Raw genomic sequence first — 25369 nt, 5'->3', positions numbered from 1 at the left:
TATGTGATGATTGTGTGATGATTGTGTGATGATTGTGTGATGATTGTGTGATGCTTATGTGATGATTATATGATAAATATGTGATGATTATGTGACCGCTTTATAACTTTGGTACTATTTTCACAAGTACAGTATGTGATGAATTTAAAACTCTTAGTACAAAACTCCAAACTGGTAACACTTGTAATACAGCCAGTCTCACATCCAAAACCATTCATTGTGCATTATTTTTTTTGTAGACATCTTTTTCCACACAACCATTGATCATTAGGGTTCTACTTGTTATTTTTTTGGGGGGGGGTGGGTTCTCCTATGGGGACGGCCGAATAACCCTTTTAGGTTCTAGAATATACCTTTTTTTCTATGCGTGTACCTCTTGAGCTGTCTGTATCCTCCTGGCTGGTGGTTATTTTTTAAAGACGTCAAATATGCTTCTCTGCATCTTGGAAATTCTGGGAAAAAGATTGAAAGGAATGTGAGTCTTATTCAGTACATTTTCAGGCATGGTCTACCAACCAGTCCATCAGGCATGGTCTACCAACCAGTCCATCAGGCATGGTCTACCAACCAGTCCATCAGGCATGGTCTACCAACCAGTCCATCAGGCATGGTCTACCAACCAGTCCATCAGGCATGGTCTACCAACCAGTCCATCAGGCATGGTCTACCAACCAGTCCATCAGGCATGGTCTACCAACCAGTCCATCAGGCATGGTCTACCAACCAGTCCATCAGGCATGGTCTACCAACCAGTCCATCAGGCATGGTCTACCAACCAGTCCATCAGGCATGGTCTACCAACCAGTCCATCAGGCATGGTCTACCAACCAGTCCTTCAGGCATGGTCTACCAACCAGTCCTTCAGGCATGGTCTACCAACCAGTCCATCAGGCATGGTCTACCAACCAGTCCATCAGGCATGGTCTACCAACCAGTCCATCAGGCATGGTCTACCAACCAGTCCATCAGGCATGGTCTACCAACCAGTCCATCAGGCATGGTCTACCAACCAGTCCATCAGGCATGGTCTACCAACCAGTCCATCAGGCATGGTCTACCAACCAGTCCATCAGGCATGGTCTACCAACCAGTCCATCAGGCATGGTCTACCAACCAGTCCATCAGGCATGGTCTACCAACCAGTCCATCATCAGTCTACCAACCAGTCCATCAGGCATGGTCTACCAACCAGTCCATCAGGCATGGTCTACCAACCAGTTCATCAGGCATGGTCTACCAACCAGTCCATCAGGCATGGTCTACCAACCAGTCCATCAGGCATGGTCTACCAACCAGTCCATCAGGCATGGTCTACCAACCAGTCCATCAGGCATGGTCTACCAACCAGTCCATCAGGCATGGTCTACCAACCAGTCCATCAGGCATGGTCTACCAACCAGTCCATCAGGCATGGTCTACCAACCAGTCCATCAGGCATGGTCTACCAACCAGTCCATCAGGCATGGTCTACCAACCAGTCCATCAGGCATGGTCTACCAACCAGTTCATCAGGCATGGTCTACCAACCAGTTCATCAGGCATGGTCTACCAACCAGTCCATCAGGCATGGTCTACCAACCAGTCCATCAGGCATGGTCTACCAACCAGTCCATCAGGCATGGTCTACCAACCAGTCCATCAGGCTTGGTCTGCCAGCTAAGATAGTTAGCTTGTCTAACTACAGTATCTTGATGAATAGCATGAAATGGCTTTTTGGTAGCTAGTTATGAGGTTGGGAGATTGGGAACTAGGAAAGCTGAAGACAACTCCATAACATTGCTCGGTGGCTGGTAGCATTACAGAGAAAACAAAACAACAATATATATATATATATTTTTAAACAGGATGCATTTATAATAATAGTTGTGAAAATGTCCCACAAAATTGCACAAAAGCGAAAAAAAAACAACCCAGTATGCTTTAAATGTGTGCTGTTTGTTTGAAATTGCAAGTCCTCTTTTTGTACTGCGTTGATGGGTAACGATATATTGCAATGATTTAACCGTGTTATGCAAAAATTGTGCAGTGAATGGTCAAATTTCCAAACCCTAGCTTAGTATGTGGGGAATTCTTGTTGCTAAAAATGTTGCAATCGCAGAATCCTGGAGGGACTGATGCACCCACACACACACACACGCGTACGCACACACACACTGTTATTCCTCTCACCAGCTCTCTTTGTCTTTCTTTATGTCCCCCTCCCTCTTCTCTGTTTCTTGTGTCTGCTGGATGGGAGTCTCCCTATTAGTCCCCAGCGCATTCTCTCCTTCTCTCCGTTCAGCTTGGCAACAGAGACGCAGTTACTGCACTCTAACTCACACTGACGGACGCACACACCCATATCACACACACCCATATCACACACACCCACATCACTGGCCATTTGACTGAGAGGAGACTGGGCCACTTTACCAGGGATATGAAGGAGGAGCGTTTGCCTCTGTTTATTGGACTATAAACTGGGGATCTCTCACCACAGGCGAACTCTATAAAGATATACTCTCCATAGTGATAGACCCACCCACACACTCTATAGGTGAGTTTGTAGCTTTTAATAGATAGAGGGAATTGTGTATTTATAAGGTAGCCTAACGTTGAATGCATGGGGGTTGTTTTTGATGGTTTTGTTGATGTTGCTGGTATTCTTTGTTTTAGGAAGATAGGAGTTGTTTTTTTTTACATTTTTGGTACTAAAGGAAATAATGCAAGAAAGAGAGGTGAGCAGAGAAAAGGAAATCAACGCAGGTTCTTGGTCTGTCACCTCAGGTTTGGATAACCTGCATTTTATTATCTACTTTTAGGAAGTTTGGTTTTGTCTGTGTTCTCTCTCTTTTCTTTTGTTTCTTTAAAAAAATGTCATAATAAGTTGTTAAAATACAGACATTTCCAATCAGCTCATATGCCGATAGATAAAGCAGGTTTTAGCTTGATGTGGCCTTCTCTGCACTGTCATCGGAGTCCGTAAATCATAGAAGTCATTGCGTCATCTGCATCGTCTCATCGCTGCAAGAGGATCGTCATGACCTCACATGAGCTCACAGCTCTGACTGTGCAAATCCAGCCACGGTTCTCCTTGACAGAAAGATCATGGAGAAAGAGAGAGAACAGAGAGACGGGAGAGGGAAAAACAAGGAACACACAAGGGAGAAATGATAGTTTTGCCTTTTTAAAGCAGACCTGAACTCAAAAACCAACATCTGTCATTGAAAACAGCATATGTAACATCGATATTAGCCAGAAACATTTATTCCAGTACCAAAATTGACAAAAAATGCAAGTAAGTACATTTTCGTCATTTATCTGATTACCGGCTGGTCAAACAAACAGAGGTTTGTGAAATGTCTGTACAAGAGTTCATCATGACTTATCTCCCGAGGGCTCCCGAGTGGCGCAACGGTCTAAGGCACTAAATCTCAGTGCTAGAAGAGTCACTACAGACACCCTGGTCGAATCCAGGCTGTATCACAACCGGCCGTGATTGGGAGACCCATAGGGAGGCGCACAATTGGCCCAGCGCCGTCCGGGTTTGGCTGGATTAGGCCGTCATTGTAAATAAGAATTTGTTGCCTAGTTAAATAAAGGTTAAATAAATGTTGATTTCGACAATGCCCACTTACCCACTAACATGGGATGAGCATCTGTGGTGATTGAGGTCTATCCAATCATATGGCAGAAAACACACAGACAGTGAGACAGACCTGCCCAGCTGTTTACCGGATTGGACCTTGTTTACGTAAGACAACACTTTTTTTTTTTTACTTTAGAGAAACTGCACCTGAGCTCGATCAAAAACGTTCAAATGAATTACAGATGTTTTGATCTTGGATTCATTCGGACTATTTTGAGGAAGTCCTTTGGTGCCTCATGGAGGACAAATATCAGTAACTACCACATCGAACCACAACCCCAAGAATGAAATCTGGTTTTCCTTTAATGAGCGACAACAAAAAGCACTTTCAGAATCAGTGCGTTCAGTCGCTCTATAAGACCTCACTGGCTAGTGTGAGTGTGTGCACACCGTGCGCATGAGCAACCACTGATCACACACCCTCTGTCAACAGTTTAGCAGTGTATCGACCTATAGAGGACAGGAATGGCACGTGGTACTCTTCTGTTTTCGAAGAATATACGCTGTATACCAACCATACTGCATACTCTTTGGAACACGGGTATGTAAAAACATATGCAGTATGCAACACATAAGCATACCAGGCTCATCCATACTACAAATTAGGTTGTTCTTCAACATTCATTCATTTGGCACAGTGTTATCTGTCACCTTATCTGATTATCAGCTGTTGCCAAACAATTGGGTCTGAAAAGACTATTCACTTCCTAAATGTGGTGGCAGCAAATTCATGCGAGATGAAAAGTTGAAACGAGTATATGACATCGCGGCATTTTAAAGCATATTACATTTTCCAAATTTTCACATACTGTAACACTTTCTATTTTCTCATACCCCTTAAGCCTACTATGTAGGACGCAAGTATGGGTAATCTGACACGGCCATAGAGATGGAGAAACACAGTACGCTTGTAACGTCGGGCATTGTCACGTCACACACACAATCCATTCGTAACAAATGTAACGATGGGATATAGATATGGAAACATATATGAGGACACAAAATAAGAGAGGAAGAAGCACAAAGCGAGAGAGAGGGCAGAGAAAAAGACGAGACACACAGCCAGATAAGGGTGTTAAGGAAATTGGGTCTGTCGTGTGGGGCATTATTACCTCTGCAGCGTTATCCATCAACCTTAACTCCACCTCTCCCCCAAGTCTCCTCCCTTCATCTCCCTCTGTCTCCCCCTGTCCTCTGTCCTTCTCGATCAATATCAATGAACACTGCACCCCGCCTTCTCTCTCTCTCCCCCTCTTCTTCATTCTGGCTGGTGTCATTGTGTAATGTGGCCGTGGAGGGGAATATCAGTGGCCTTTACTTACGAACGCACACTGCGGCTAAAGGAGGCTATCTAAGCAGCGTTGTTGGGTGGAGCTGATTTGTCAGTGTGTCCCTTACAGTTGCAGCCACGCATGCACACACATACACATACACACACAAACCTGCCAAATGCAGGTTTGTGGAGCAGGTTGAGAGCTTTAAGTTCCTTGGTGTCCACATCACCAACAAACTAGAATGGTCCAAACACACCAATACAGTCATGAAGAGGGCACAAAGCCTATTCCCCCTCAGGAGACTGAAAAGACCCTCAAAAGGTTCTACAGCTGCAACATCGAGAGCATCCTGACCGGTTGCATCACTGCCTGGTACGGCAACTGCTCGGCCTCCGACCACAAGGCACGACAGAGGTAGTGCGTATGGCCCAATACATCACTGAGGCTAAGCTGCCTGCCATCCAGGACCTCTACACCAGGTGGTGTCAGAGGAAGGCCCTACAAATTGTCATAGACCCCAGCAACCCAAGTGGACCCCACCCCCATAGACTGTTCTCTCTACTACCGCATGGCAAGCCGAACCGGTGCACCAAGTCTAGGACTAAAAGGCTTCTCAACAGCATGTACATACTACATGTACATACTACCTCAATTAGCCTGACTAACTGGTGCCTGTATATAGCCTCGCTACTGTATATAGCTTCGCTACTGTATATAGGCTCGCTACGGTATATAGCTTCGCTACTGTATATAGGCTCGCTACTGTATATAGGCTCGCTACTGTATATAGCCTCGCGACTGTATATAGGCTCGCGACTGTACATAGGCTCGCTACTGTATATAGGCTCGCTACTGTATATAGCCTCGCTACTGTATATAGCCTCGCTACTGTATATAGCCTCGCTAACGTATATAGCCTCGCTACTGTATATAGCCTCGCTACTGTATATAGCCTCGCTACTGTATATAGTCTCACTACTGTATATAGCCGCGCTACTGTTATAGTCTTACTACTGTATATAGTCTCACTACTGTTATAGCCTCGCTACTGTTATAGTCTCGCTACTGTATATAGCCTCTCTACTGTTATAGGCTCACTACTGTATATAGCCTCTCTACTGTTATAGTCTTACTACTGTATATAGCCTCTCTACTGTTATAGTCTCACTACTGTATATAGCCTCGCTACTGTTATAGTCTTACTACTGTATATAGCCTCTCTACTGTTATAGTCTCACTACTGTATGTAGCCTCTCTACTGTTTTAGTCTTACTACTGTATATAGCCTCTCTACTGTTATAGTCTTACTACTGTATATAGTCTCTCTACTGTTATAGTCTCACTACTGTATGTAGCCTCTCTACTGTATATAGTCTTACTACTGTATGTAGCCTCTCTACTGTTATAGTCTTACTACTGTATATAGTCTCTCTACTGTATATAGTCTTACTACTGTATATAGCCTCTCTACTGTTATAGTCTTACTACTGCATATCGCCTCTCTACTGTTATAGTCTTACTACTGTATATAGCCTCTCTACTGTTAGAGTCTTAGTACTGTATATAGCCTCTCTACTGTTATAGTCTTACTACTGTATACAGCCTCTCTACTGTTATAGTCTCACTACTATATATAGCCTCTCTACTGTTATAGTCTCACTACTGTATATAGCCTCTCTACTGTTATAGTCTCACTACTGTATATAGCCTCTCTACAGTTATAGTCTTACTACTGTATATATCCTCTCTACTGTTATAGTCTTACTACTGTATATAGCCTCTCTACTGTTATAGTCTTACTACTGTATATAGCCTCTCTACTGTTATAGTCTTACTGCTGTATGTAGCCTCTCTACTGTATGTAGCGTCTCTACTGAACAGTAGTGGAGAGAGTAGCAAGTTTTAAGTTCCTCGGCATACACATCACAGACAAACTGAATTGGTCCACTCACACAGACAGCATCGTGAAGAAGGCACAGCAGCGCCTCTTCAACCTCAGGAGGCTGAAGAAATTCGGCTTGTCACCAAAAGCACTCACAAACCTCTACAGATGCACAATCGAGAGCATCCTGGCGGGCTGTATCACCGCCTGGTACGGAAACTGCTCCGCCCTCAACCGTAAGGCTCTCCAGAGGGTAGTGAGGTCTGCACAACGCATCATCGGGGGCAAACTACCTGCCCTCCAGGACACCTACACCACCCGATGTTACAGGAAGGCCATAAAGATCATCAAGGACATCTACCACCCGAGCCACTGCCTGTTCACCCCGCTATCATCCAGAAGGCGAGGTCAGTACAGGTGCATCAAAGCTGGGACCGAGAGACTGAAAAACAGCTTCTATCTCAAGGCCATCAGACTGTTAAACAGCCACCACTAACATTGAGTGGCTGCTGCCTACACACTGACACTGACTCAACTCCAGCCACTTTAATAATGGGAATTGATGGGAAATGATGTAAAAATATCACTAGCCACTTTAAACAATGCTACCTTATATAATGTTACTTACCCTACATTATTCATCTCATATGCATACGTATATATTGTACTCTATATCATCGACTGCATCCTTATGTAATACATGTATCACTAGCCACTTTAACTATGCCACTTTGTTTACATACTCATCTCACATGTATATACTGTACTCGATACCATCTACTGTATCTTGCCTATGCTGCTCTGTACCATCACTCATTCATATATCCTTATGTACATATTCTTTATCCCCTTACACTTGTGTGTATAAGACAGTAGATTAGGAATTGTTAGTTAGATTACTTGTTGGTTAATACTGCATTGTCGGAACTAGAAGCACAAGCATTTCGCTACACTCGCATTAACATCTGCTAACCATGTGTATGTGACAAATAAAATTTGATTTGATTTGTTATAGTCTTACTACTGTATGTAGCCTCTCTACTGTTATAGTCTTACTACTGTATATAGCCTCTCTACTGTTATAGTCTTACTACTGTATGTAGCCTCTCTACTGTTATAGTCTCACTACTGTATGTAGCCTCTCTACTGTATATAGCCTCTCTACTGTTATAGTCTTACTACTTTATATAGCCTCTCTACTGTTATAGTCTTACTACTGTATGTAGCCTCTCTACTGTTATAGTCTTACTACTGTATGTCGCCTCTCTACTGTTATATCACTACTGTATGTAGCCTCTCTACTGTATATAGCCTCTCTACTGTTATAGTCTTACTACTTTATATAGCCTCTCTACTGTTATAGTCTTACTACTGTATGTAGCCTCTCTACTGTTATAGTCTTACTACTGTATGTCGCCTCTCTACTGTTATAGTCTTACTGCTGTATGTAGCCTCTCTACTGTTATAGTCTCACTACTGTATGTAGCCTCTCTACTGTTTTAGTCTTACTACTGTATGAAGCCTCTCTACTGTTATAGTCTTACTACTGTATGTAGCCTCTCTACTGTTATAGTCTTACTACTGTATGTAGCCTCTCTACTGTTATAGTCTTACTACTGTATGTAGCCTCTCTACTGTTATAGTCATACTACTGTATGTAGCCTTTCTACTGTTATAGTCTTACTACTGTATGTAGCCTCTCTACTGTTATAGTCTCACTACTGTATGTAGCCTCTCTACTGTTATAGTCTTACTACTGTATATAGCCTCTCTACTGTTATAGCCTCACTACTGTATGTAGCCTCTCTACTGTTATATTCTTACTACTGTATGTAGCCTCGCTACTGTTATAGTCTTACTACTGTATGTAGCTTCTCTACTGTTATAGTCTTACTACTGTATGTAGCTTCTCTACTGTTATAGTCTTACTACTGTATGTAACTTCTCTACTGTTATAGTCTTACTACTGTATGTAGCTTCTCTACTGTTATAGTCTTACTACTGTATGTAGCCTCGCTACTGTTATAGTCTTACTACTGTATGTAGCTTCTCTACTGTTATAGTCTTACTACTGTATGTGGCTTCGCTATTTTTTTTCACTGTCTTTTTACGGTTGTATTTTTTTATTTACTTATCTATTTTTCACTTCATACCTTTTTTGCATTGTTGGTGAATACAGGTGAATACACCTGTTGTATTCGGCACATGTGACAAATTAACTTTGATTTGATTTTCTGTGGTCACACCGACTTTGCAGGCCATCTCACACAGCTCGCCAGCTGGCCCCGTAATCACTTCACTGACATTTTCCCTCTGACCTTCTGCTGGGATTGGTAATGTCTTTTAACATGACCCTTGACCCCTAGAGATATCAAGTGGCCATTGTAAAAGATGACTCCGTGGGGCATCATAGTATGGGGACACATAGCGTTGAAGTGGTATTCTTTCATTACTCTTCAATGTTTCATGACCTCATCCAGGAAGGAGACGAGGCGGAGGTTGGTGTGAAAAATAGGTCTCTTGTTGTGCTGAAATATTAATGAAAATAGACTTGCTTTTAATAAATCTTTTTTCCGATGCCCCCAGGTCCCCTAAAGTGACTAATATTGTGTCGCTCCGCGCACCGCTGTGTTTTCCTGTAATATTGCTGTAATAATTCCCCCCATGTCACATAATGGTGTTGTATATGCTGTTCTATACCTTGGCTTTCTCTTAGCAAAGGGCACGACACCCCCAGGGAAAAAGGAAATCTAATCAACTGTATACCCTGCTCCTAGATCTCAATAATAATATAGCTGAAGGAGTAACACGTATTGTTGAGTAATAACTGAGGTACAAGACAAGAGTCCGCACATTTAGAGATAGGAGTAGTAATAAACATATCGAGGAGAGTTGTGAATCTCCTCCTATATGCTAGAGAACGTTTATTGCTCAATGAATATGAGATGTTTTATGGGAACACTTTCCCGTTTTGTCATCCTGTTGTTCTTTGCGCTCCTTTTCTTTTTCGTCCACTCCTTCATTCTGACCATTCGTCTTCTCTGTTGTTTTGATCTTTTGCTGGATCACAGGGCCTTGGCAGGTAAACAGTCATTGATACCTCATCCCTCTCTCCTTGGAGCGAGGGACAGGCGGAGGAGGGTGGCCATGCATGTCATGCATGTCATTGTGGCCAGTCAGCAATGACAATCTATTGCCTAGCCCTTTCTCATACTAATATTGAAGTGCAACAAGATCTCAGGGTTTGACTCGAGTATTCAACGGTTGAAAAAGAGGTAGAACAGGGACCTGGACGAACGCCGTAGCTCTCCAGTGACCTGGTTGGATAGTAAGCTCATCCACAAATATATTCTCACAATGTGGTGTCCTAAAATGATGTCATAGGAAAACGTCATCCTTTTTGCAAAAAGTTATGGTTCTACCAATTGAAGATTATGTCAATTGGCCATGCTCCCAGCGGGCATTGAGGTGCCAATGGGAAAATATGTCAACCTCTTGATGCTTATGTGAATACATCACATTCAATGGGAAAAGATGAGTGTCAACCAATTGATGCTTATGTCAATACATTGCATTCAATGGGAAAAGGTGGGTGTCACAGGGTTGAATGCCAATACATTTCCAGTCAATGGGAAAAGATTTCAACCAATTGATGCTTATGTCAATACATTCCAGTCAAAAAGATGAAAGGATGAGACACACACAGAGAGACCTATCTCTCATCCGCTCTCTCCTCTGTTTCACGCTTCTCTCCCTCCTTCCCTCCCTCAGTCTCTTTCTCTCTACCTCTTTATACCCCCCCATCTTTCTCACTGCCCCTTCTTTCTCCCCTACACCCTCTCTCTGTCTCCCTCCCTCTCTCTTCTCTATAGCCAAGCAGTTTGGACGCTACAGACATAAGTCGGCACATTGGCGGTGCCGACTTCAGATGAGTCCCGTATAGCTTATGGGGACATAGAGCAGAACACAGAACAACATCATGTTCGTGAGAGTCACATTCTTCCATAGAGGGGTCATATTAACAGACGTGTGTGTGAGAAGACTGATTTTATGGATGTTTCCTGGTCTGACAAACACCGCTGAGGCTCTGTCACCTTCCACCACAGATGAGAAAGGCTGACATGGGTGGATCAGGTGGATTGAGATGCAGCCCATACAATTAACAGATACCTCGAGATTTCAGGTGCTTCATAGGATTTTTTACAATTATACTTAATAGATTTCTGTGGGGGGGGGGGGGGTCAGACATCGACTCTAGAGGTTTTTAACGTACAGATCTGATGCAGAGCTGTGTGTGTGCATGTGTATGTGTGGTATGGGAGATGAATCCCCTCTTAGTGATCTCTCAGACGGCCACTAATATGCTCTCTAATTCATGCGGGTTCACCACCTGCCAGCCCCATTCAGAGGGACGTGAGGACATGAGTGGATTATCTAGACACAACTCCCTCGGAGAAAGGTGTCTAAAGGGACATTGGGTTTATTGACATAAGAGGACATACTCTTCCATATCAGTCTCCCACTCTATGTCTGGTTTGCGAGGTCCTTTAGGCTCAGTTACAGGTAGACCTTCACAGAAGTGAGGCTCCTCTGTGACAGAGTCAAGTGAGTTGAGGTTTATGACCAACATAAAACCAGGTCTTGTTCAAATACTTTGAAAGTGCATCCTCCTTTCCTTGAATGCAATCACTCGTTGAATCTAACATGACTGGTTGGTTGGAAGCTGATCAATGGAGCCCGTTTTGTCACGTCAGATCAGTGACACTAAAGAAAAGGACGGGTGGACTGTATCTTAAGTGAGGTTGTGGAGGGATGTTGCCACTCATCTGTAAGTAAGCAGGAATGTTGTCCTTAAGTCATTGTGAAGACTTACAGAAAACGTTTGACCTCTGTCATTGCCAACAAAGGGTATATAACAAAGTATTGAGATAAACTTTTGTTATTGACCAAATACTTATTTTCCACCATAATTTGCAAATAAATACAATGTGATTTTCTGTTTTTTTCCCCCCTCATTTTGTCTGTCATAGTTGAAGTGTACCTATGATGAAAATTACAGGCCTCTCTCATCTTTTTAAGTGGGAGAACTTGCACAATTGGTGGCTGACTAAATAGTTTTTTGTCCCACTGTATGTGTGTTTCCTGTCCTCTCTGAGGTCACCAAATGAAACACACTTGTCATACCCACCCCTTAAGTGTTCATGGACCATTCCCACCTTCTCACAAGTGGACATATTGTTTCATTTTCTCATTTTGGGGATTTAGGAGTTCGGCCACGTGAAATCCTTGGTTCACTCTGTGGTCTCTCTCTCTGCATGGAAAGGGGGAGAAAGTCTCTGCCAGGAATTTACGACCTGAGATATCAGAACCTGGGTGTAGGAGAGCGTGAGCGAGGGGGAAACCACGATCTACACCCAGAAAGGGCCACGTCATGACAGTTCAGTGCTTCTTCTTTCTTCCTAGGGATAAGGATGAGAGAGAAAAAAATAGAGGGGGAGTGACAGCAACAGACAGAGACACAGAGTGAGGGATCATTTGTAATTGAAGAAGGGTCTAATGGTTCTGTTTTGTTCTCTCAAACTGCCCTGGGCTTCTATGATAGAAGGAAGAAGCAGCCCCAGCTAAGTGTTTCTCAACACAATTATTTTGACTGTCCTTTATATTCCTGCTCTCCCTCTCCGCTGCTATTTTCTTCTGCTACTTTCTTTTCTCTCTTTCTTGCCCTACTCCTCCTCTCTTCCGCTGGGCTCTCATCATCCACCCATCCCATCTCATGTTTCCATTTAGCTCATGTGATGCTACACCGGGAGAGTAATGAGGGTGGAGCTAGTGGTCTGATAGCATAACGTTAATCATTGATGACCTACCTGTGCTCCGCTCTTCTCCTCCCCTCTCCTCCCCAGTCCTCTCCTCAGAAACACAGAGAGCTTTTAGCCCATCAAGGGTCTCTTTCATCCTCCTCTCTCAATACTCTCAACCTCTGTCCCCTTTGCCTTCAGATCAGCCACGGGAGAGAAAGAGAGAGTAAGACTTCTTAGCCAACGGTCACAGAAGCACATGACAGTGCTGGACAAAGCTGAAATGAATTAGGTTGAGTTGTGTTTTTGTGATTGAGTGTTTCGACCATTATTTTTTTCACTGGATATGTAGAGATTTACTTGTGAATGACACTGGAAGGGAATTGTGTGTGTGTGTGTGTGTGTGTGTGTGTGTGTGTGTGTGTGTGTGTGTGTGTGGGGGGGGGGGGGTGTAGGTGTCCCAGTACGGTAGTAGATGGCTCGGTTAGACCGGACTCTGAAATTGAACATGTGTGTCTGACAGGACAGGTGTCTCCTTTGTGTCTCCTGCCATTTCTCCACTGGAGAGGGAGGGAGAGAGTGTGTGTGTGTGTGTGTGTGTGTGTGTGTGTGTGTGTGTGTGTGTGTGTGTGTGTGTGTGTGTGTGTGTGTGTGTGTGTGTGTGTGTGTGTGTGTGTGTGTGTGTGTGTGTGTGTGTGTAAAAGAGAGACAGAGAGAGATACTGATAGAAAGAGAGTGTGTCTGTACATGCGTCTGGGTTTACGCATTTACCATGGTCTTACAGAAGTTTACAATCAAACCTTGTATCATTCTATCTATTTAAAATCTCAGCTTTAATTGTTCAACCAAATAATGCATATAAATGCAGTATTTGATGTTTAAAACATGACAGGGTCAGAGCAGGGACTATTACCATTACTATCAGAATTGTGGATTGTATTTCCCCTTGACATCCAATCTGATAATGCCCTCACTTTTCCTTGCCATCTATTGGTCTTTCTCTCTCTCACCCCTCTGGGTCAGAGGAGGGAAGAGAGAGAGAGGAGAGAGTGAAAGATTATGTACTAAGCTGCCCTGTATCTAATAGAAGTGTGTCTCTTATAGAAGTGTGTCTCTTATAGAAGTGCAATTCACTGTAAAAATAGCAGCCCCCGTCATCATCAGTCTGTAGATGGTGAACTGTACAATGAGGCCCTCTCTCAGCAATTGAAAGCCTACCATCACAGTGTGTTTCAGAGTGTCTTTCTTCATTTCATGTGGCTTCTCTTTCCTGCCTAAAGTCAACAATTCTCCACATACACCCAGAATCACTGGCTTCACCTTTACCAGGACGCTGTTGATAGTTGGTACTGAGCCATTAGTTTCTTAGGCATGTAACACACTTCACAGGTCAATAGGATAGGAATGGATTTCTGTCAATAGGACAGGATTGAGATCCGGCCTGGTCTGGGTATAGGCTTGTTTCTCTATTGATCGGACAATGTGGGACGTGTCTTAATAGCTTTTTAGTGATTGGGAGCATTTCAGCAGGGCTTTGGTTGACTGTCGATGGGTTTCTTTGATGGTTTTGTCTTCTCCTTATTTGACATGTTTAATGGATGCAATTCAAATGTTGATGCCTTGAATCGTCAGTAGTGAAGTGCATTGCACCAAAACTGAATTAGCTGAGGCGACACATTTTTGCTTTAGCCCAACACTAATAAATGTGATTTGTTCTAATATCTCTGTCTCTGTCTCTGTCTCTCTGTCTCTCTGTGTCTGTGTGTATGTGTGTCTCTGTGTGTGTCCTCTACCTATGTGTGTGTCTTTCTGGTTGACAAGGTGTGGAAGACAAGTCACTTTTGGGTCCAACTGCTGTTAGTTTTTGATTCACTGCTTTGATTCACGGCTGGGCTGAGGTTTAAAAGTTGCAGGTGTGGCAAGAGGGAGATAGGGAGGTAGCGGGATGGGACTGCATAGCATCATGGGTCTCCAGAGACTCATGCTCCTTTCTTTCTCTTTCTCCTTCATTCTCTCTCACTCTCTCTCTCTCTCTCTCTCTCTCTCTCTCTCTCTCGCTTTCTCTGTCTCCAGATGCTTGAGCCCAAAGTGGACACCCCTCCATGTGAGCTGGGAGTAGGCCTATCCCTGCCACGGGGCTCCGAAGAGGACCTCCTTTACCCCTACCCTTCTAGCCCCTCACTGCCCCTGACTCTGGGCAGCCCACAACCCTCTGAGCCCCTCACGCCCCTAGAGGAGGTCTGTACCCCGCTGGGTGACGAAGAGGAGCACAAGGTGCCCCCCACCCCGCCCCCATCCACCGAGGGAGAAGACTGCAAGAGCATGGAGGGCACCGAGCCCGAGATCTGGAGGGATAGAGAGGAGGAGGTGGAGGAGGAGGAGGAGGAGAGGAAGGGTGAGGAGGATGGAGAGATAGAGGAGGGTGGGGAAAGAGAGGCAATTCCCTCAGCGACGGATGACGAGGCCCCATCAGACCCACCCGACACCAACGCCCCCCCATCCTCCTCTTCCTCCTCCTTCATCATTCCCGAACTCCGCCTAGACCGCTCCTTCAGCGCCGATGCTCTCTCCTCGCCCAACACCGACGAAGAGTACGACGAGGATGATGAAGATGATGAAGAAGAAGATGATGATGATGATTATGATGAAGAAGATGACAGCGATGATGCCTACCCAGAGCGCCGCGACAGTAAGCGCCGCAGTATGGTGGAGGGTTCTGCCTGCGAGAAGCATGGCGGCCGGCTGAGCGTCCAGAACTCACTGTGGCGCCGCACGCATAGCGAGGGCAGTCTGCTACAGGACCCACGCTCTACCTGCTTCACCTCAGACAACACCATCAATTGCCTGGACGCGAGCCACGGACACAAGGGGGGCTGGTCGCTGCCCTCGCCCAAGACCCTGAAGAAGGAGCTGACCAAGAACGGAGGCTCCATGCACCAGCTCTGCATGCTTTTCTCTGGCAGGAAGGTCAGTACAGAACCATGCTCATACACACACACATATACACATACACCAACACACGCACACACACACACACACACACACACACACACACACACACACACACACACACACACACACACACACACACACACACACACACACACACACACACACACACACACACACACACACACACACACACACACACACACACATTTAAATGCATGCATAGACACACACATACAGACTCACACACACATAAACACACAGATGCGCACACATTTTAAAGTCTTGGTTCGATATAACACTGATCAAGATCGAGTCTTTTTGTATGTTCTGTGATACCATGTATGGCTTAGTTTGTCATGCGATAGGGAAGACTATCTGTTTTCATTTTAGAGATTGGGCACCACCCAGTGGTGAAAATGAGAACTTCAACTTTAGAAAATCTCATTATAGTTGAGTTTGCAGTATTCAACTTTGTCCACTAGAGAGCAAGCAGTGTCTGGTTCTCTTATTCAATAAAAGCACAGGAGCATAACCTCATCACAACAATGATACACAAGCTGTATTATTCCATGTGACAGCCCTAATGTTTTTTTTGGTTTTACAATCCTTGTGGGGATCAGAAGTCCTCACAAGAATATTAAAACAAGGAAAATTCAGACAGTCCCCACAAGGAAAAAGGCTATTTTAGGCCAAGGGGTTAGGTTTAGGGTTACAATTAGGGTTAGGGGTTACAATTAGGGTTAGCGTTAGGATTCGGATTAAAGCGCAGACATACCAGTACGATTGTCAAACATTTGCCTGCCGACGGACAGTACTTAGTGCCTCTGAACAGAGTGTTGGCAGTCAATATCTTATGATGTAGATTCCAGGTTGGCTAGCGAGCTAATGTTTTTTAATTTTTGTCTTTAGGGGGTGGATCAGCCCTAGTATTGCGGAAATTTTGAATCTTCCATCAATGTAATTGTCTGCATCATTTCCAATCCCCCAAATATTATTGGGGTATATATATATATATATTTATATACATACATACATACCCACATATATATACAAATACACATACACACATATAAATATATATATATACACATACACATATATATATACATACATCGTTGAAGTTGGAATTTTACATACACCTAAGCCAAATACATTTAAACTCAGTTTTTCACAATTCCTGACCTTTAATCCTAGTCAAAATTCCCTGTCTTAGGTCAGTTAGGATCACCGCTTTATTTAAAGAATGTGAAATGTCAGACTAATAGTAGAGAGAATGATTTATTTCAGCTTTTATTTCTTTCATCACATTCCCAGTGGGTCAGACGTTTACATACACTCAATTAGTATTTGGTAGCATTGCCTTTCAATTGTTTAACTTGGGTCAAACGTTTTGTGGAGCCTTCCACAAGCTTCCCACAATAAGTTGGGTGCATTTGTCCCCTTCCTCCTGACAGAACTGGTGTAACTGAGTCAGGTTTGTAGGCCTCCTTGCTCGCACACGCTTTTACAGTTCTAACCACATATTTTCTATAGGATTGAGGTCAGGGCTTTGTGATGGTCATTCCATTACATTGACTTTGTTGTCCTTAAGCCATTTTGCCACAACTTTGGAAGTATTCTTGGGGTCATTGTCCACTTGGAAGACCCATTTTCGACCAAGCTTTAACTTCCTGACTGATGTCTTGAGATGTTGCTTCAATATATCCACATAATTTTCCACTCTCATGATGCCATCAATTTTGTGAAGTGCACCAGACCCTCCTGCAACAAAGCACAGCCACAACATGATGCTGCCACCCCCGTGCTTCACGGTTGGGATGGTGTGCTCCGACTTGAAAGCCATCCCCTTTTTCCTCCAAACATAATGATGGTCATTACGGCCAAACAGTTCTATTTTTGTTTAATCAGATCAGAGGACATTTCTCCAAAAGTACGATCTTTGTCCCCATGTGAAGTTAGCAGACCGTAGTCTGGCTTTCTTATAAACATCCTTTGTGGAAAAACCAGGGAACAACGGGGTTAAACCCAGCCTGGCGCGTACACACCAAACAAACGTAACAAAAAAACAATTTCACACAAAGACATGGGGGGGGGGGACAGTGGAATAAATACACGCAGTGTGATTAGGGAATGCAAACCAGGTGTGCAGGGAACAAGACAAAACAAATGGAACAATGAAAAATGGAGCGGCGATGGCTAGAAAGCCGGTGACGTCGACCGCCGAACGCCCCCGAACAAGGAGAGGAGCCGACTTCGGCGGAAGTCGTGACAGGTATGATGGCTGCGTGGTCCCATGGTGTTTATACTTGTGTAATATTGTTTGTATAGAAGAACATGGCATCCTCAGTCCTCATCCTCAAGTTTTGAATCTGGTGTTGTTTTGCGTGTCAATTCATAAACCATGTGACAATGAATCGGTACATCGAAAATCTCTTCCCAACTATTTTGGGATAGCAAAAATAGCTGTCAATTTTTTGGTCCTTAAACTAAACTGGTATATATTTTTATTTTTCACAATTTTCTTTAACCAATTATGGTCTTTAAATGCAGGGCCGACAGACAAGTTCCTTACTTTTCTCCCCTTCCACTTGCCTCTTCCTTTTTTTGCGGTAATGCTGCAATTAGTTGGTTGTAATTTTGGGCAGAGCAGACATTTTCATATATCTGTTAGCTGCATGTGTCACAACTCCACCAGTCCTATTTATGATATTATTTACAAAGATTATACCTATTTTTTTTTATTGAAAAATACTTTAACTTTTTTTTAAATCAATTAGTCTATTTGAGTTTATCCACAATACTTGCTGTATTATTTGTTCTGTCTTTTCAGGTGGATTAAACTGAAATCGCAACCAACTTCCTATGGCTCATTTAAAAAAATAACGATATCTTGGAGATTATTAGCCTACATTGCATATAGGAAGTGTGACTGGCTCATGATGGATGTCCTGACAAAATGCTAAAATATTTTCTTGTTTGTTGTCCCTCCTGTTGGCTACCCGACGTGGGGGTTAGTGCTCTCTGAATGGCTCGATATCATAGTTGTTGGCCACTGACGAGCATTGCGATTCTACAAGTCGAAACAGCAGGTTTCGGGCCAGCGAGCAGCAGGTCCCTCTTTTGTTCCAGCAAGAGATGGAATGGCCTACCACTGTAGGGTTGGGGAAAATAAGATTCTGAATAGGAATCTATTGTTTGATCCCCACAAGGATAGTAAAAGAAACGTGTGTGTTTAGGAGGGAGAAAGAGAGAGCAGGATAAAGGGGTAAGAGAGGCAGGAGGTATGGTTGCGTACTGAAATAGTTTTTTGTAAAATGTATTTGTTTGTTCTCCCACTTCTTGATGGTCTTGGTTGTCCATTAGCACAGCATATTTACAGGTCAAACAGATCTGCTGGCCAGTAGTGTGAGTGTTTGCTGTTAGTGGGAGGTAAGTAAGTATCTGAGAGCACAGCAGAGGCTGTGGCGAAAGGGAGCTTTATTCCAACTGATAAGGAGAGAGCGAGGGTGGATGAAAGACAGACAAGGAGAGGAGAGTGAGTGAGAGCATGAGTGCAAGTAAGTGTATGTGAGCGATATAGAGAGAGACAGTGTATGTGAGCGATATAGAGAGAGACAGTGTATGTGAGCGATATAGAGAGAGACAGTGTATGTGAGCGATATAGAGAGAGACAGTGTATGTGAGCGATATAGAGAGAGACAGTGTATGTGAGCGATATAGAGAGAGACCTCTAGTGGAAGCTTTAGCTGCTGGTCCGATAGGGAGCCTTAAATGGCATTGTGTTCTCTGCATGGATGGAAGGAGGGAGGGAGGAATGTAGCTACTGTAGTGGGCTCAGCCTATTGGTCTTGGAAGATTCTGGGGGTAATTTGACTACTTATTGGCGTCATCGACCCAGCTATACAGCTGTGTTTCCATTATTTAAAAGGATGTCAGCCCCTCACATTAAATCATGTCATCTCTAGGTTAGGTATCTAGATTGTGTGTGAGTGTGTGTGTTTGTTTCTCCATTTGCCTCTGACCCACATGGTTTTACAGGCCTATTGAAGGCAGGCTGACATCCATACATGAAAAATGCTGAACACATGCACTGTATTTACTCTCTGACACTTCCAGGGCCAAGTGGCACCCAACTCCGCTTCACAACCAGTAAGGCACTGCTTTTTAATGTGCTGCTGCTGCCCTCACAAGTCTAGCCAGTGACACAATCAATCACAGAACTCTCAACCCTGCACATCCATGCACATAATATTGTTCACCTTACTACATTTAAAAAAATAATATGAATATGAACAAATTATGAATTTCAAGTGTGATGTAAAGCTTCTGTCCACCTGTCCTTCCTTCCTTCCTTCCTTCCTTCCTTCCTTCCTTCCTTCCTTCCTTCCTTCCTTCCTTCCTTCCTTCCTTCCTTCCTTCCTTCCTTACATTTACATTTACATGTACATTTAAGTAATTTAGTATAGACTCTTATCCAGAAAGAGTCCATTCACCAATAAGATAGCTAGGTGGTTGCTCCGTAGGCAAGCATCATGGTCTTGTAGAGGATGTGCTTCGACTGGAAGCCAGTTTGTGGAGGAGCAGGGTGACATGGGAGAACATGGGAAGGTTGAAAACCAGGCGGGCTGCAGTGTTCTGGATAAGTTGTAGGGGTTTGATGGCACAAGCGGGGAGTCAACAGCGAGTTGCAGCAGTCCAGACGGGAGATGACAAGTGCCTGGATTAGGACCTGCATCGCTTCCTGTGTGAGATAGGGTCGTACTCTACAGATGTTGATGAGCATGCACGACAGGGTGGTGTCTGGGATCACGGCAAGGTTCTTTGCACTCTGGGAGGGTGACACTATGGAGTTTTCAACTGTGAAGGAGAGGTCTTTGAGCTGGCAGGCCTTCCCCGGGAGGAAGAGCAGCTCTGTCTTTTCCAGGCTGAGCTTGAGGTGTTGAGCCGACTTCCATGGTGAGATATCTGCCAGGCACGCAGAGATGAGTGTCACCACCTGGGTGTCAGAAGGGGGGAAAGAGAAAAGTATTTGAGTGTCATCCGCATAGCAATGATAGGAGAGACCATGTGAGGATATGACAGAGCTGAGTGAGTTGGTCTATAGAGAGAAGAGGAGAGGGCCTAGAACCGAGGCCTGGGGGACACCAATAGTGAGAGTATGGGGTGCAGATCTTCTCCACGTCACCTGGAAGGAGTGGCCTGCTAGGTAGGATGCAATCCAAGAGTGTGCAGAGCCTGACACCCAGCCCCGAGAGGAGGATCTAATGGTTCACTGTGTTGAAGGCAGCGGATAGATCTAGGAGGATGAGAACAGAGGAGAGACAGTCAGCTTTGGCAGTGTGGAGAGCCTCCGTGACACAGAGAACAGCAGTCTCGGTTGACTGACCCGTCTTGAAGCCTGACTGGTTAGGGTCAAGAAGATCATTTTGAGAGCGTGAAAATGAGCGAGTTGATCAGGGATGCTCAAGTCTTTCGGAAAGAAAAGAAAGCAGGGATACAGGTCTAACGTTTTTAAAGTCAGATGAATGGAGTGTTGGTTTCTTGAGGAGAGAATCCACTCTGGCCATTTTGAAGTCAGAAGGGATGTAGCCAGTGGTCAGGGATGAGTTGATGAGGTAAGTGAGGAATGAGAGGAGGTCTCCAGAGATCGTCGGGAGAAAGGGAGGGGATGGGGTTGAGCGGGCAGACCTCACGAGATGCAAGATTTCATCTGGAGAGAGAGGAGAGAAAGAGGTTAAGGCACAGGGTAGTTCATTCTGTGTGAGTGGGACCAGTGGACTCAATAGGCTGAGTGAATGAGGAGCGGATGTTTTCAATCTTCTATTCAAAGTGGTTGACAAAGATGTCAACAACTTTGGGGAAGGGGGTGGATGATTTAGGGAGGAGAATGTGGAAAAGAGTTTCCTAGGGTTAGAAGCTTGACATTTAGAGTGATAGAAAGTGGCTTTAGCAACGGATACAGAGGAAGAGAAAGTAGAGAGGAGGGAGTGAAAGTATGATACAGATGGCAGTAGGACACAGCGTGTGAATGGCCCCTACAGTATTACCACATAGCCCATCTGGATTCAAAACTATTCTCTACATTGGTTTACACCATAGGGAAGTATACCCTGCAGTATCCAACATAGCCCCATGCCTTGTCTCTGTGTGAGAATGACACAAATATACATTTTTACAAAGTTTGCTGCTTCAGTGTCTTTAGATGTTTGTCAGATGTTACTATGGAAAACTGAAGTCTAATTACAAGCATTTCATAAGTGTCAACGGCTTTTATTGACAATTACATGAAGTTGATGCAAAGAGTCAATATTTGCAGTGTTGACCCTTCTTTTTTTTCTTTTTTTTTTCTGGGCCACATCCTGACTGATGGCAGCCCATTCTTGCATAATCAATGCTTGGAGTTTGTCAGATTTTGTGGGTTTTCGTTTGTCCACCCGCCTCTTGAGGATTGACCACAAGTTCTCAATGGGATTAAGGTCTGGGGAGTTTCCTGGCCATGGACCCAAAATATTGATGTTTTGTTCCCCAAGTCACTTAGTTATCACTTTTTCCTTATGGCAAGGTGCTCCATCATGCTGGAAAGGGCATTGTTCGTCACCAAACTGTTCCTGGATTGTTGGGAGAAGTTGCTCTCGGAGGATGTATTGGTACCATTCTTTATTCATGGCTGTTTTCTTAGGCAAACTTGTGAGTGAGTCCACTCCCTTGGCTGAGAAGCAGCCCCACACATGAATGGTCTCAGGATGCTTTACTGTTGGCATGACACAGGACTGATGGTAGCACTCACCTTGTCTTCTCCGGACAAGATTTTTTCAGAGAAAATGACTTTACCCCAGTCCTCAGCAGTCCAATCCCTGTACCTTTTGCAGAATATCAGTCTGTCCCTGATGTTTTTCCTGGAGAGAAGTTGCTTCTTTACTGCCCTTCTTGACATCAGGCCATCCTCCAAAAGTCTTCGCGTCATTCCTGAGCAATCTGTACTGGTGGTGCCCCGATCCCACAGCTGAATCAACTTTAGGAGATGGTCCTGGCGCTTACTGGACTTTCTTGGGCGCACAAGAAGCCTTCTTCACAACAATTGAACCTTGTAGTTCTTGATGATCCGATAAATGGTTGATTTAGTGGCAATCTTACTGGCTGCCTGTGAAGCCCTTTTTGTGCAAAGCAATGATGATGGCACGTGTTTCCTTGCAGGCAACCATGGTTGACAGAGGAAGAACAATGATTCCAAGCACCACCCTTGAAGCTTCCAGTCTGTTATTCAAACTCAATCAGCATGACAGAGGGATCTCCAGCCTTATCCTCGTCAATGAGAGAATCACTGTGTTAACGAGAGAATCACTGACATGATGTCAGCTGGTCCTTTTGTGGCAGGGCTGAAATGCAGTGGAAATGTTTTTTGGGGATTCAGTTATTTTGCATGGCAAAGAGGGACTTTGAATTCATCTGATCACTCTTCATAACAGTCTGGAGTATATGCAAATAGCCATCATACAAACTGAGGCAGCAGACTTTGTGAAAATTAATATTTGTGTCATTCTCAAAACTTTTGTTCACGACTATATATACCTACACAAATTATGGTGGCTTTTAAAGTAAACATACTTGACCTTCTGAGAGATGTGTGAGTGGCTTGAATCAAGCAGAGTTAATTATTTACGGGCAGGGCTTGATTTAGTTAAAAAACACAAATTCCACAATGTAGATATTTTACATCTCTTGCGGATAGTTTATTTTTATGAAGAATATATTGATTGTTATTACTTAGAATTGTTTTAGAAAAAAAAACACAAAAATGTTTCGACCAGGTCCATCACCGCCACCTCCCATTGGACAGCGGGAGAAAGGCATTGTGGGATATTTATACCCCCCCCTACCCATGGATCACAGCATGTTCTCCAAGGCTGTCAGAGACACCTCGTCATTTCGCGATTGTTGCTCTGTGTTACCAAACATCACACTAGATGAGAAGGATGGAGAAAGAGAGGGGCAAATGTTCTGGTCTCCGCCATCCTTCTCACCTCTTAGCTATGTGGTGTTTACATTTTCCTTTAGTAGTTCTGATTTACATGGTCTGGTCCTCTTTTTTCCGCTCTGCTCTTTTTCTCTGTGTTTGAAGCCTTTAGGCTTCATAAGGACAGAGAGAAAGAGAAAGATAGTTAGAGAGATTGGCACCCACCAAGAGTGAGCTGGACTCAATCTCAATATGATGACAAAATCACAATGGCTTCTTTTTTTTCCACGCGTCACACATGTGCCTGAACTCCTTGTCTACTTCACTTGTAGTGCCGGAATATTACTTAGAAATGTGTACCTCACATGCAGTTTGTAACATTGACTATGCAATTTGTGTGTTAACAAAGTCTATTAAATTGAATGATCTGCCACTACACCCTATTACACACAGAACCCAGACCAGGATATAGCCTAGCCCTCAACAAAGATACATCACACTCATATACAGTCCCTGTCTGACTCAGAGCTGCAGGTTATTGTCAGAGGGTTACACTTAGAATGAGTGTTTAGAAAAGTGCATAGAGAGCATTCCAGGCTACACAGGTGCTGGGGTAATCTGAGTTTACAAGGTCAAGCCATTAAGTTGATGGGAGTTGGATCTCTGTTTGAAATCGCTACATAAACACATTCAATCTTAACAAGCTGTGGAAAACAGGATTTTATTGTGTTTACTGAGAGAGCTTACATTTTACTGTAGAACCACACACGAGGATGCACAGAAACATACATTGCATTCGGAAAGTATTCAGACCCCTTGACTTTTTTTTGTTACGTTACACGAAGGGGTGGGCAACTCCAGCCGTCAAGGGCCTGATTGGTGTTACACTTTTTCTCCATCCCTAGCAAACACAGCTGATCAAATTGCATTCTAAACTGAAGATCATGATTAGGTGATTATTGGAGTCAGGTGTGTTAGCTGGGGCTGGGGCAAAACTGTGACACCAATCAGTTCCCTGAGGACTGGAATTGCCCACCCATGTCGGTTACAGCCTTATTCTAAAATTGATTCTTTCATATCTCTATACACAATACCCCATAATGTCAAAGCAAAAACAGGTTTTTAGACATTTAGACATCCAGAGATGTTCGATCGGGTTCAAGTCTGGGCTCTGGCTGGGCCACTCAAGGACATTTAGAGACTTGTCCTGAAGCCACTCCTGCGTTGTCGTTGCTGTGTGCTTACGGTTGTTGTTCTGTTAGAAGTTGACCCTTCGCCCAGTCTGAGTGCTCAGAGTGCTCTGGAGCAGGTTTTGATCAAGGATCCCTCTGTACTTTGCTCCGTTCATCTTTCACTCAATCCCAGTCCCTGCCGCTGAAAAACATCCCAACAGCACGATGCTGTCAACCACTATGCTTCACCGTAGGGATGGCAGGTTTCTTCCCGACGTGACACTTGGCATTCAGGCCAAGGAGTTCTTGCTTTCATCTGACATAAGAATCTTGTTTCTCGTGGTCTGAGAGTCCTTTAGGTGAATTTTGGCAAACTTCAAGTGGGCTGTCATGTGCCTTCCATCTGCCCACTCTACCATAAAGGCCCGATTGGTGGAGTGCTGCATAGATGGTTGTCCTTCTGGAAGGTTCTCCCATCTCTACAGAGGAACTATGGAGCTCTGTCAGAGTGACCATCGGATTCTTGGTCACCTCCCTGACCAAAGCCCTTCTCCCCCGATTGCTCAGTTCTGCCGGGCTGCCAGCTCTAGGAAGAGTCTTGGTGGTTCCATACGTCTTCCATTTAAGAATGATGGAGTCCACTGTGTTCTTTGGGACCTTCAATGCTGCAGACATTAGTTGGTATCCTTCCCCAGATCTGTTTCTCAAC

The 25369-nt window shown here is 44.1% G+C and overlaps 1 protein-coding gene and 1 long non-coding RNA gene across 4 annotated transcripts in view; one reads left to right on the top strand and one right to left on the bottom strand.

Moving 5' to 3' along the window:
- LOC135544455 (uncharacterized) overlaps positions 1–2533 on the bottom strand; it is a 57492-nt gene extending 54959 nt beyond the window's left edge. For all 3 annotated transcript variants that reach the window (XR_010456339.1, XR_010456338.1, XR_010456337.1), the window contains exons 1-2: positions 2170–2533; positions 374–452 (exon numbers count right to left, since the gene is read on the bottom strand). This is a non-coding gene — a long non-coding RNA (uncharacterized LOC135544455). The remainder of the gene's footprint in view (positions 1–373; positions 453–2169) is intronic.
- LOC135544454 (regulator of G-protein signaling 3-like) overlaps positions 1–25369 on the top strand; it is a 208560-nt gene that overhangs the window by 132435 nt on the left and 50756 nt on the right. Inside the window, 1 exon segment of the mRNA XM_064972068.1 lies at positions 14656–15549. Coding sequence (XP_064828140.1) covers positions 14656–15549 — 894 coding nt within the window.

Source organism: Oncorhynchus masou, chromosome 8, assembly GCF_036934945.1.
Source record: "Oncorhynchus masou masou isolate Uvic2021 chromosome 8, UVic_Omas_1.1, whole genome shotgun sequence".
Lineage (NCBI taxonomy): Eukaryota > Metazoa > Chordata > Actinopteri > Salmoniformes > Salmonidae > Oncorhynchus > Oncorhynchus masou.
Note: the sequence above shows the minus strand (reverse complement) of the source record. Positions and strands in the feature narration are given on the sequence as shown.